This window comes from Bufo gargarizans, unplaced genomic scaffold (assembly GCF_014858855.1).
Source record: "Bufo gargarizans isolate SCDJY-AF-19 unplaced genomic scaffold, ASM1485885v1 original_scaffold_2032_pilon, whole genome shotgun sequence".
NCBI lineage: Eukaryota > Metazoa > Chordata > Amphibia > Anura > Bufonidae > Bufo > Bufo gargarizans.
Window position 1 is genome coordinate 238,041 of NW_025334611.1, and position 13,136 is coordinate 251,176.

Here is a 13,136-nt window from a genome sequence, read left to right on the forward strand (position 1 = left end):
TATTTACCCCAGTGGGAGATGCGACGTTTCAGCTCTAGACAGGAGCCTTCCTCAAGCAGGAAGGCTCCTGTCTAGAGCCGAAACGTCGCATCTCCCACTGGGGTAAATAAAGATTTTTTCATTTTTACTATTTGGAGTGCTGCCCATCTTTTTTATTTTGTATTTTTGGATTGGCTTTAATCTGTATTGGGCTGCTGCACCCACCAGCTTGCATCAGGACGGTGCTGCCACTGCTTTCTCTCTTTTTTTTATATATATACAGTACAGACCAAAAGTTTGGACACACCTTCTCATTCAAAGAGTTTTCTTTATTTTCATGACTATGAAAATTGTAGATTCACACTGAAGGCATCAAAACTATGAATTAACACATGTGAAATTATATACATAGCAAAAAAGTGTGAAACAACTGAAAATATGTCATAGTTCTAGGTTCTTCAAAGTAGCCACGCATTGGCATTAATCAGCGTGCGCGCTTGCTAAATCGAGCCGGACGGCGAATGCGCAGTTCCAAAAGTATGCCCGGCTGACTGCGGGAGCCCGAGATGGGATCGTGCATTTACAAGCGGCGCACCACGCAGGCGCCAGACTGGCACGATCCCAAGGAATGGTAAATATGTAAATCATAGTCAGGAGGGGGCAAGGAAAAGGCGGGCATTGCTTGACTTGAAGAAAAAGAGGCCGCTGCCCCCTTGACTTCAAGCACACTGCAAACAGAGCGCTCAGGGAGATTTAAAAAAGCATTTTTCTGAAGTATGAATTAATAAATGTATGGCTCAGTTACAGACTGGCTGCTGCTATAAGGTAAAGCTGGCAGTTTTATATTACTTTTGGAGGTGACAGGGTCCCTTTCAAAGCAGGGACTCCTAAGCTGCAGACTCACACTGGGGGATTCCCACACTGTACAGTCTTCTGCATAGACATATAGGCTAAATTAGATTTAAATACACTGACTCGAGCACACGCGATGCTCATTCAACACTAATTATTATATATTTAGAATATATAATATATTATAATATATGTAAATATATTATGGCTAAAACATAAGTAGTAGTTTCCCACATATATATCAGAAGTATGATTATATATAATCATACTTCTGATATATATGTGGGAAACTACTACTGATGTTTTAGCAATAATATATTATATATTCTAAATATGTAATAATTAGTGTTGAGTGAACATCGCTTGTGCTCGAGTCAGTGTATTTAAATCCAAATTAGCCTATATGTCTATACAGAAGATCGCTGTGTATATATATATATATATATATATATATATATATATATAATTGAAGAAATAGGACTGCACTCCAGATATTGGCGAAATCAAGTGGTTTTATTCACCCATATTGTGGCAAATCTTGCGACGTTTCAGCTCTTGCGAGCCTTTCTCAAGCATAGAGTAAGTGAAAGTGAACACATATAAAGCGTTACAAAAAGTGTTACACCCATCGGGGTGTGGTTACAATCAACTTAATTACAGACATGTGTTACAGTTTTAAAGTGCATGTTTAACATAGTAACTAGTGGAATACATTTTTCCATATCAGGATATAGTTCCTTTACACACAGAATAAAAATATATCCAGGACCAGTGTTCCAATTAGAATCATAAAGTGTTATAAACATACTGAATAGGGATCCCAGGAGAAGACTCAGCAAGCCATGGAGCCCACATATACCATCACGTATCTTTAGCGTCTCGATCTCATCAATGCGCATGCCCAGAGTGACGACATCATGTGAGTCGCCGTATAAGATTGGTGCGCATGCGTTCTACCCAGTAACATCTCGCCGCACCATCTTGGTTAATGGAAAATGGCCCCGAGTTACAGCTCTGCGCCCATCATATAGATGGTAACTAAACTGAGTAAATATCCTCCCAATATATTTTAAGAGCCATAACTATAAAATAAGATTCATAAAGAGTGTTGCAGACCGCAGTAGGGATCTCCTACAGAAACCAGCCTCAGTACCGGGGTCCCCACCTCTCGGGAAGGACACCGGACCGTGGGGTCGTACACGTCAGGGGGGGACATCTCCATGCACCCCACCGACGTGTCTTGCCCTCTTGCTGGAAATAAAGCAGTCTGGGAGGGATAATCCCTCACCCTTACAAAGAGTAAAAACATACTGGAGCTTAATGATATATCTGGAGTAGCGCATACACGATAGGACGCTATAGTTGGTACTGGGCTGCACCGCTTCCATTGAGTCAAAATCCAGGGGTCCGTACCCAGCACTGTGAGGGTTAAAAATTCTAAAAGGCAAGAAAAAAATATATATTAGTTTCCAAATCTGTCAGTTGTGCAATTGCATATATTACTTTCACAATTCTGATGCACCTATTACATACGTGGAAAAGGCGCAACACATACATGCGTGGAAAGGACGGGCAGGCGACAGATCAACAGACACCTATCTAAACTCCACATTTAATCCTCTGGGGTGCAGAGTATCTAAATCATAAATCCACCTCAGTTCTCTTTTCTTGAGAATTGCCAAGCGGTCTCCACCTCTCCTTGGGAGCTCAACATGGTCTAGTATCCAGCATCTCAAGTCCCGCTCGGAATGCCCAAGGGACGTAAAATGCCTGGAGACCGGTAAATCGGCACGTTTTTTTCTTATTGAATTCCTATGGTTATTCAATCTTAGTTTTAGTTCTGTAGACGTTTCACCGATATGTATTAAATTACATGGACATGCTAACACGTAAATCACATAAGAAGATGAACAATTAAGGTGAAACCTAATGGGATATTCTTTATGTGTGGTAGGATGTGTAAAGGATCTAGATTTGCATATATAGCGACAGTTAACACAATTGAGACATGGATAACAACCATGTCCCGATTTAGACAATGTCCGTTGTATGCTGATTTTTTTAGGGCCTACATCCGCTCTAACCAAATGGTCCTTAATATTTTTACTTTTTCGGTATGATAGGAGAGGAGGGGAATTCAATTCAGGTATATCTTTTATGGACCTACTGAGGATGTTCCAATTATCCTTTAGAATACGTCCCATCTCCACACTGCACTCAGAATATGTGGACATGAAAGGTATTCTGCGGGTCCTCTGTAGGCTAGAGGTAATTTTCTCAGGGCTATTCTGTAAAACATCATTTTTTTGGGCAGATAGCAATCGGTGAGGATAACCCCTTCTCTTAAATTTATCCACCATCATATCCAATGTGGATATTAGCTCAGTCTGCTCCGACACTATGCGTTTAGCACGTAGAAATTGTGAATGTGGAAGATGTTTAATTAAACTACGAGGATGACTACTTTCGTATCTTAAAGTGGTATTCCTGTCAGTTGGCTTCACATAAAGGCCTGTATTGATCGAACCATCAACCAATCTGACATTGGTATCAAGGAAGGATAGTTCAATCTTGGAATAAGACACCGTGTACTGGAGGTCAGAATCAATGCTATTTAAATATGCATGAAACTCAGTCAGCTGCACTTCTGAGCCTGACCACAGGAGGAAGACGTCATCTATGTACCGCCACCACCCAATAACATACTGAAAGTGGTGGGATACATAGATGAAGTCCTCCTCCATGTGCCGCATGTAAATATTTGCGTACGTGGGGGCCACGTTGGACCCCATCGCAACGCCACGTTTTTGATTAAAAAAGGTATCCTGGAAAAGAAAATAATTATTTTCCAGAATAAGTCTCAGCAGGATATTAATAAAACATTTAAACTGTTGTGTAATAGACGATCCATCCAGATATTTATTCACAGCAGATATGCCCTTCTCGTGTCCTATTGACGTGTATAAAGATACAACGTCAAAGGACACGAGAGTAGCAGTCTGCAACTCGGCTGTATCAACTGCTCTCAGTTGCTGTAAGAAATGCCCAGTGTCCTGAATATATGATTTACCGGCCGTCGAGATTTCTCGCAAAATCCTATCAAGAAACATAGCGATTTTACTAAACACAGAGTCCGTACCAGAGACGATGGGGCGGCCGGGGGGGTCCACAAGAGTTTTGTGGACTTTGGGCAAGATATATAAAACCGGAGTAATGGGAGAAGACACGGTTAAATATTCCCTTAGCCCTTCATCAATAATGCCCCCGGCCACAGCATCGGACAAAATATTTTTGATAATATTCATAATCTGAAATTTAGGGTCATGCTGTAACAAACCATACACATCTGTATCACGGAGTTGACGTTCAATTTCCTTAACATAATTACATGTATCAAGAACAACCACCCCACCCCCCTTATCGGCGGGTTTAATAGTTAATTGGGGGTTGCTTCTAAGTTGGGATAGGGCCTCTACTTCCGCAGTTGTCAGGTTAGGTTTATTTAATTTTTCTATATCACCAAAACGGGATTTTAACTCCCTGACATCCCTTTTGACTGCGGCAATATAGGCCTCAACAGCAGGTTCATCTACATAAGGAAAAAAATTACTTTTATTCATTAAACCCAATTTCTTGAGTGAAAATTCACTCGTATGTGTCAGTGTGTCAACAGTATGATGCTTAAAGAAAACCTTCAATTTAATAGATCGAAAGAAATCATTTAGATCCATTTCTAGATCGAACCAATTTACCTTGGATCTTGGGCAAAATGTAAGCCCTTTAGAGAGGACACTATGTTGGGCTACAGTCAGTTCAGCCGAAGACAAATTGAAGACTATTGTCTCTTTCTCTGGGGTGGTACTTTCGTCGATTGTAGTCTGGTCCGGTTGTATCGCTGCTTCCCTTTTCCGTTTATACCTGCGGCCTCCTCGTCTTGTCCTTGATCCTTTCCCTCCTTTATATCCAGAATGTCCCCTAAAAAAGATTTATTCTCATCTGGGGGTAGTTGCATAAATCTCTGACTTTTTTTATTGCGGTTAGAGCCCGTAGATGGTGTATCCGATTGCCACACATTGTGGCAATCGGATACACCATCTACGGGCTCTAACCGCAATAAAAAAAGTCGGAGATTTATGCAACTACCCCCAGATGAGAATAAATCTTTTTTAGGGGACATTCTGGATATAAAGGAGGGAAAGGATCAAGGACAAGGCGAGGAGGCCGCAGGTATAAACGGAAAAGGGAAGCAGCGATACAACCGGACCAGACTACAATCGACGAAAGTACCACCCCAGAGAAAGAGACAATAGTCTTCAATTTGTCTTCGGCTGAACTGACTGTAGCCCAACATAGTGTCCTCTCTAAAGGGCTTACATTTTGCCCAAGATCCAAGGTAAATTGGTTCGATCTAGAAATGGATCTAAATGATTTATTTCGATCTATTAAACTGAAGGTTTTCTTTAAGCATCATACTGTTGACACACTGACACATACGAGTGAATTTTCACTCAAGAAATTGGGTTTAATGAATAAAAGTAATTTTTTTCCTTATGTAGATGAACCTGCTGTTGAGGCCTATATTGCCGCAGTCAAAAGGGATGTCAGGGAGTTAAAATCCCGTTTTGGTGATATAGAAAAATTAAATAAATCTAACCTGACGACTGCGGAAGTAGAGGCCCTATCCCAACTTAGAAGCAACCCCCAATTAACTATTAAACCCGCCGATAAGGGGGGTGGGGTGGTTGTTCTTGATACATGTAATTATGTTAAGGAAATTGAACGTCAACTCCGTGATACAGATGTGTATGGTTTGTTACAGCATGACCCTAAATTTCAGATTATGAATATTATCAAAAATATTTTGTCCGATGCTGTGGCCGGGGGCATTATTGATGAAGGGCTAAGGGAATATTTAACCGTGTCTTCTCCCATTACTCCGGTTTTATATATCTTGCCCAAAGTCCACAAAACTCTTGTGGACCCCCCCGGCCGCCCCATCGTCTCTGGTACGGACTCTGTGTTTAGTAAAATCGCTATGTTTCTTGATAGGATTTTGCGAGAATTCTCGACGGCCGGTAAATCATATATTCAGGACACTGGGCATTTCTTACAGCAACTGAGAGCAGTTGATACAGCCGAGTTGCAGACTGCTACTCTCGTGTCCTTTGACGTTGTATCTTTATACACGTCAATAGGACACGAGAAGGGCATATCTGCTGTGAATAAATATCTGGATGGATCGTCTATTACACAACAGTCCAAATGTTTTATTAATATCCTGCTGAGACTTATTCTGGAAAATAATTATTTTCTTTTCCAGGATACCTTTTTTAATCAAAAACGTGGCGTTGCGATGGGGTCCAACGTGGCCCCCACGTACGCAAATATTTACATGCGGCACATGGAGGAGGACTTCATCTATGTATCCCACCACTTCAGTATGTTATTGGGTGGTGGCGGTACATAGATGACGTCTTCCTCCTGTGGTCAGGCTCAGAAGTGCAGCTGACTGAGTTTCATGCATATTTAAATAGCATTGATTCTGACCTCCAGTACACGGTGTCTTACTCCAAGATTGAACTATCCTTCCTTGATACCAATGTCAGATTGGTTGATGGTTCGATCAATACAGGCCTTTATGTGAAGCCAACTGACAGGAATACCACTTTAAGATACGAAAGTAGTCATCCTCGTAGTTTAATTAAACATCTTCCACATTCACAATTTCTACGTGCTAAACGCATAGTATCGGAGCAGACTGAGCTAATATCCACATTGGATATGATGGTGGATAAATTTAAGAGACGGGGTTATCCCCACCGATTGCTATCTGCCCAAAAAAATGACGTTTTACAGAATAGCCCTGAGAAAATTACCTCTAACCTACAGAGGACCCGCAGAATACCTTTCATGTCCACATATTCTGAGTGCAGTGTGGAGATGGGACGTATTCTAAAGGATAATTGGAACATCCTCAGTAGGTCCATAAAAGATATACCTGAATTGAATTCCCCTCCTCTCCTATCATACCGAAAAAGTAAAAATATTAAGGACCATTTGGTTAGAGCGGATGTAGGCCCTAAAAAAATCAGCAGTACAACGACATTGTCTAAATCGGGACATGGTTGTTATCCATGTCTCAATTGTGTTAACTGTCGCTATATATGCAAATCTAGATCCTTTACACATCCTACCACACATAAAGAATATCCCATTAGGTTTCACCTAAATTGTTCATCTTCTTATGTGATTTACGTGTTAGCATGTCCATGTAATTTAATATATATCGGTGAAACGTCTACAGAACTAAAACTAAGATTGAATAACCATAGGAATTCAATAAGAAAAAAACGTGCCGATTTACCGGTCTCCAGGCATTTTACGTCCCTTGGGCATTCCGAGCGGGACTTGAGATGCTGGATACTAGACCATGTTGAGCTCCCAAGGAGAGGTGGAGACCGCTTGGCAATTCTCAAGAAAAGAGAACTGAGGTGGATTTATGATTTAGATACTCTGCACCCCAGAGGATTAAATGTGGAGTTTAGATAGGTGTCTGTTGATCTGTCGCCTGCCCGTCCTTTCCACGCATGTATGTGATTGCGCCTTTTCCACGTATGTAATAGGTGCATCAGAATTGTGAAAGTAATATATGCAATTGCACAACTGACAGATTTGGAAACTAATATATATTTTTTTCTTGCCTTTTAGAATTTTTAACCCTCACAGTGCTGGGTACGGACCCCTGGACTTTGACTCAATGGAAGCGGTGCAGCCCAGTACCAACTACAGCGTCCTATGGTGTATGCGCTACTCCAGATATATCATTAAGCTCCAGTATGTTTTTACTCTTTGTAAGGGTGAGGGATTATCCCTCCCAGACTGCTTTATTTCCAGCAAGAGGGCCAGACACGTCGGTGGGGTGCATGGAGATGTCCCCCCCTGACGTGTACGACCCCACGGTCCGGTGTCCTTCCCGAGAGGTGGGGACCCCGGTCCTGAGGCTGGTTTCTGTAGGAGATCCCTGCTGCGGTCTGCAACACTCTTTATGAATCTTATTTTATAGTTATGGCTCTTAAAATATATTGGGAGGATATTTACTCCGTTTAGCTACCATCTATATGATGGGCGCAGAGCTGTCACTTGGGGCTATTTTCCATTAACCAAGATGGTGCGGCGAGATGTTACTGGGTAGAACGCATGCGCACCAATCTTACACGGCGACTCACATGATGTCGTCACTCTGGGCATGCGCATTGATGAGATCGAGACGCTAAAGATACGTGATGGTATATGTGGGCTCCATGGCTTGCTGAGTCTTCTCCTGGGATCCCTATTCAGTATGTTTATAACACTTTATGATTCTAATTGGAACACTGGTCCTGGATATATTTTTATTCTGTGTGTAAAGGAACTATATCCTGATATGAAAAAATGTATTCCACTAGTTACTATGTTAAACATGCACTTTAAAATTGTAACACATGTCTGTAATTAAGTTGATTGTAACCACACCCCGATGGGTGTAACACTTTTTGTAACGCTTTATATGTGTTCACTTTCACTTACTCTATGCTTGAGAAAGGCTCGCAAGAGCTGAAACGTCGCAAGATTTGCCATAATATGGGTGAATAAAACCACTTGATTTCGTCAATATCTGGAGTGCAGTCCTATTTCTTCGATTATATTATTGGGGACTGCCGTTATCCCCCTTGGATTTTGCACCCATTTTTTATGGTTGGTGCTCCCGCTGGACTTTCTTTTTCTATATATATATATATATATATATATATATATATATATATATATAAAATTCTTTTTTATTTTTTTATTAAACATTTTCTACCATTGCTAAAAAATAAAATATATAAATTTAATTTAGCATCTATTTCTGAAAAGTTTCAAACTCACAGCCTTCTACATTACAGTCCATAATGTTAACCACTACACTATAGATCTGCATGGCTGGGTGTTTGAAAAATAAATAAAATGTGAGACTTCTGCTGTATAGGAATACTTACTACTAGACATGCTCACCCAACACTAATATTAATATATTGATATAGATACCATTGATATATTTTTTCATTATTTTTTTAATCAAAATTTTATGCTTCATTTACTTCATGGGGTTGCTGCTGGAGAATCATTAGTTGATTAATTTTCCCACAGATTTAACCCTCCTAGTAAAAAAAACTATATTATATGTAGTAGTAAATCATTCTTATATTGTCTCTTTTTATTGCATTGAAGGATACCACAGTGTTTGTTTTCCTCTCCTCTGTACTGAAAGACCCCAAATACTTCAGGAACCCAACAAAATTTGACCCGGGACATTTTCTGAATGAAAAAGGGGAGTTTCAGAAGAATGAAGCTTTCATGCCATTCTCATCAGGTATTACTCAGGCATTGATATGGAATACAAATTTCATGCATTTTGATGATAAGATTAAGCCGAATTACAATTTTCTGTTTACTAAGATGTTGTTCAAAAGCAAATATCTGAACTTTTTTTTGGCAGGGCGAAGGATTTGCCTAGGAGAAGGAATGGCACGAATGGAGATTTTCCTTTTTCTCATCTCTATCCTGCAGACATTCAATTTGGAATCAGATGAAGACCCTTCGGATATTGAGATTACCCCTCATCCATATGAGATGCGTTTTGTCCCTCGCTAATTGCTGTAGTATAATAGGGTCAAATAAAAAAATAAAAAACATTCCTATTGAATCACCTGTAGGCATTGTGTGAGGGATATTATCTGCTGACTGGTGGTGCAAACCGATAAAAGAAGTATCAGACAATCTGGGGTAGAAGCTGGATAATCAGAAAGGAACATCAGAACAAGAAAAAATCTAAGGACAGAGTCAAGTTTAGAGCCAGTTCTAATAATTGGTCAGGACTACAAGTGTCAGAATAACAGAAGAATGGGAATCCAGACAGTCCAAGGGTAAATCCAGGTTAGAAGGGCAGGGTTTAGTCCAAACAGAGAGCCAACCTCCCAGGTTGCACTAATATTTCCCCTTGTTGGTCCACTGACTGAGTCTCCTGGTTGGCCAATTAGTCAAACCTCCGGATTGACTGAATGGTCAAGCATCATGACTGGCTGGGTGGACAGAACCTATACCAGTAGGTGTGGCCATCAAAGAGACTCATGTGTGACTGCCCAACAGTTAGCCTTATGTCTCATTGACACATCAGTGTTCTTGTCAGTGATTTGCATCAGTGTTTTTGAGCCAAAACTAGTTGCGGCTCTAAACACAGAACAGGTGCAGATCTTTCCCTTTATACCTTAGGTCTACTGAGGCTCCAATCCTGTTTTGGCTCACAATCACTGATGGAAATCACTGACCAAAACACTGATGTAGGAAGTTCAGAAACTTAGTCTTGATTTAGTGGTCCTGGCATCCAGAGATACCATTGTTTGGTTGTTCTGTGACCATGAAGTCCTTAGGACAGTCTACAATCCTAAACAAAGCCAATCCACTAAATCAGCCATTCAGGAATATTATAAATAATCATGGGGCACAGTGCCAGATGCCATGACCCCATGACTAGTACTGAGTGAACGAGCTGTCTGAAGTTGACTTTGATCCGAATTTCTGGGAAAATTCGATTTGCTGTGAAGCCGAATTTCTTACTTTGTGGTAACTAATCAATTTTTTTCCGAAATGGAGTACAAAAATCATACTCACCTCATCCATTTGGTTTCAGCATGAAGAGCCCACCGCCGCCATCTTGAATGAAGATCCTGCGTGAAATCTTATGCGCGGTGACGTATGACGTTACCATGTCGGCTGACGTGATGACGTCATCACGCGCCATGTGAGATTTCACTCTGGATCTTCAATCAAGATGGTGGTGGTGGGCTCTTCACGATCAAATGGAAGTATGATTTTATTTATTTTTATTATAGACCTTAATATTAATGTCATGTGCTGCAATAAGAGATAAACACAGCATCTGAGGGGTACAATGACGGGGAGCGGCGCAATCACTGTTCCCTGTCATTGCACACACTAGTTGCAAAGAAATGCGCTTCATGACAAAGTAATCATGAAGCAAATTTTTTTGGTTAAATTTGGTTAAGCAGCCAAATCTAATTTTCAAGAACTTTGCTGCTCACTTCTACCCATGATCAACATCAGCAGGAGAGTTAAAAAAAGAGTAGGTCCCTTGTGTCTCAGCCATTAAAGAAGTTGTCTGACTTCAGGAAATGGTATTTATTATATAGACAAAGTTAATACAAGCAACTTACTAATGTATTGTGATTGTCTTAATTGCCTCCTTTGCTGGCTGGATTCATTTTTCCATCACATTATACATGGCTCATTTCCAGGGGTTACAACCACCTAGTCCATCAGTGGTGGTTGTGCTTGCACAGTATTGGAAAGACATTCTACACTATTATGTGCAAGCATGACCACCACTGATGTATTCAAGGGTGGTCATAACCATGAAAACGAGCAGTGTGTAACGTAATGGAAAAATTAATACAGCCAGCAAAAAGGGCAATATGAACAGTCACAATACATTAGTAAGTGGCTTGTATTAACTTTGTCTACATGATGATTGCCATTTGCTGAAATGAGACAAGCCCTAACTGCTCATCTCCTCCTTTAAAGGGGCTGTGCAGGAAAAATAATCTTACAAATAAATAAAAAAAATAGGTATACTTACTGTATTTTTCACCCTATAAGACACACCTGCCCATAAGATGCCCCTTGGTTTTAGAGGAGGAAAATACAAATTTTTTTTTTTTTTTTATTAGACCTCTCTGCCATCAGTTATGCTCCCATAGACATCTATTATAATGGAATGCAAAATGCCTCTAAAGGTTTACCTTTTGCATTCTGTCTTAAGAATTACCATATTTTTTGCTTTATAAGACGCACCTGTTGATAGGACGCACCCCAGGTTTTAAAGGAGGAAAATAAGAAAAAAATATTTTTCATTATACCTCATATCAGATCCTTAGATCAGACCCCCATATGAAACAGGAAACGCTCACACTGCTTCACTCCCCTCTCCCAGCACCTAATGCATACAAGTGAACGTTTCCAATTGAAGCACTCACTAAGTCACTAGTATTCGCTTTTAAATAAGACGCACTGCCATTTTCCCCACACTATCGGCGGAAAAAATAGCATCTTATAAAGCAAAAAATACAGTACATTATTTTCCGATATAACCATGTTATAACGGAAAATAATAAAGTAATTCATAAATCGCCCAAACCCAGACTTCAGTGAAAAAGTCTGGATTTGGGCCCGGATACCTGAACTCGCAAAGTTCAGTACAAACCTGAACTTTGCAGTTCGTGTTCGCTCATCCCTACTCATAAAATGTGGTCTGATTGCTAAAATAGTCACAATTATGTATAAACACAATGTGCAATGACTAAATGAACAACATACAAACATTTTTACGGTTCAAATCTTTAAGGCTACTTTCACACTTGCGGCAGAGTTATCCACCAAGCAGTTCCATCGCCGGAAAACGTATGCCAACTGATGGCATTTGTAAGACTGATCAGGATCCTGATCAGTCTTAAAAATGCCTGATCAGTCAGAAAAATGCCGTATCTGTCTTTCCAGTGTAATCCGGCAAAACGGATCTGGCATTTATTTTTTTCACCTTTTTTTTTCGGTATTTTGAATGCCGGATCCGGCACTAATACATTCCTTTGGGGGAAAAAATGCTCGATCCGGCATTCAGGCAAGTTTTCAGTTTTTGTTGGTCGGAGATAAAACCGTAGCATGCTGCGGTTTTATCTTTTGCCTGATCAGTCAAAAAGACTGAACTGAAGACATCCTGATGCATCCTGAACGGATTACTCTCCATTCAGAATGCATGGGGATATGCCTGATCAGTTCTTTTCCGGCATTGAGCCCTTTTGACAGAACTCAGTGCCGGAAAAGAAAAATGCTAGTGTAAAAGTACCCTTACTGAGCTCATTAAGTAAATATCTACAGTCTAGGTAGAAAATGAGTTAACCTCTCTGTTAATGACTGCTTCAAGAGTTAGAAAATGGAGATGAGATTGGAAGTGTGGGTTTCAAAGTGCATTACATAAAGACACGCAAAGCCTAGTTACTGAGGGACAAACCCCTGTTCTCATCAAGAAAGATTGGTTAGTGTAAATTATACTTACTGCAAATGGAGAAACCAGAACTGTTGCTAATCTGCCTTGGAATAGGTGGCCTGTGAAGATCACAATGGGCGATCCTAAAACAGGTGAAAAAAAAACCTAAGGGTAACAGCAACCAACTTAGGCTACATTCACATGATAGTGAAATACAGACATGAAA

At 40.3% G+C, this 13,136-nt stretch overlaps 1 protein-coding gene across 1 annotated transcript in view; it reads left to right on the forward strand.

Annotated features, from left to right (window-relative positions):
• The window catches only part of LOC122923879 (cytochrome P450 2G1-like), a 57,717-nt gene extending 48,156 nt beyond the window's left edge, over positions 1-9,561 (forward strand). The window contains exons 9-10 of the mRNA XM_044274729.1: positions 9,082-9,223; positions 9,350-9,561. Coding sequence (XP_044130664.1) covers positions 9,082-9,223; positions 9,350-9,504 — 297 coding nt within the window. The 3' untranslated portion in view covers positions 9,505-9,561. The remainder of the gene's footprint in view (positions 1-9,081; positions 9,224-9,349) is intronic.
• Positions 9,562-13,136: the final 3,575 nt, after the last annotated feature.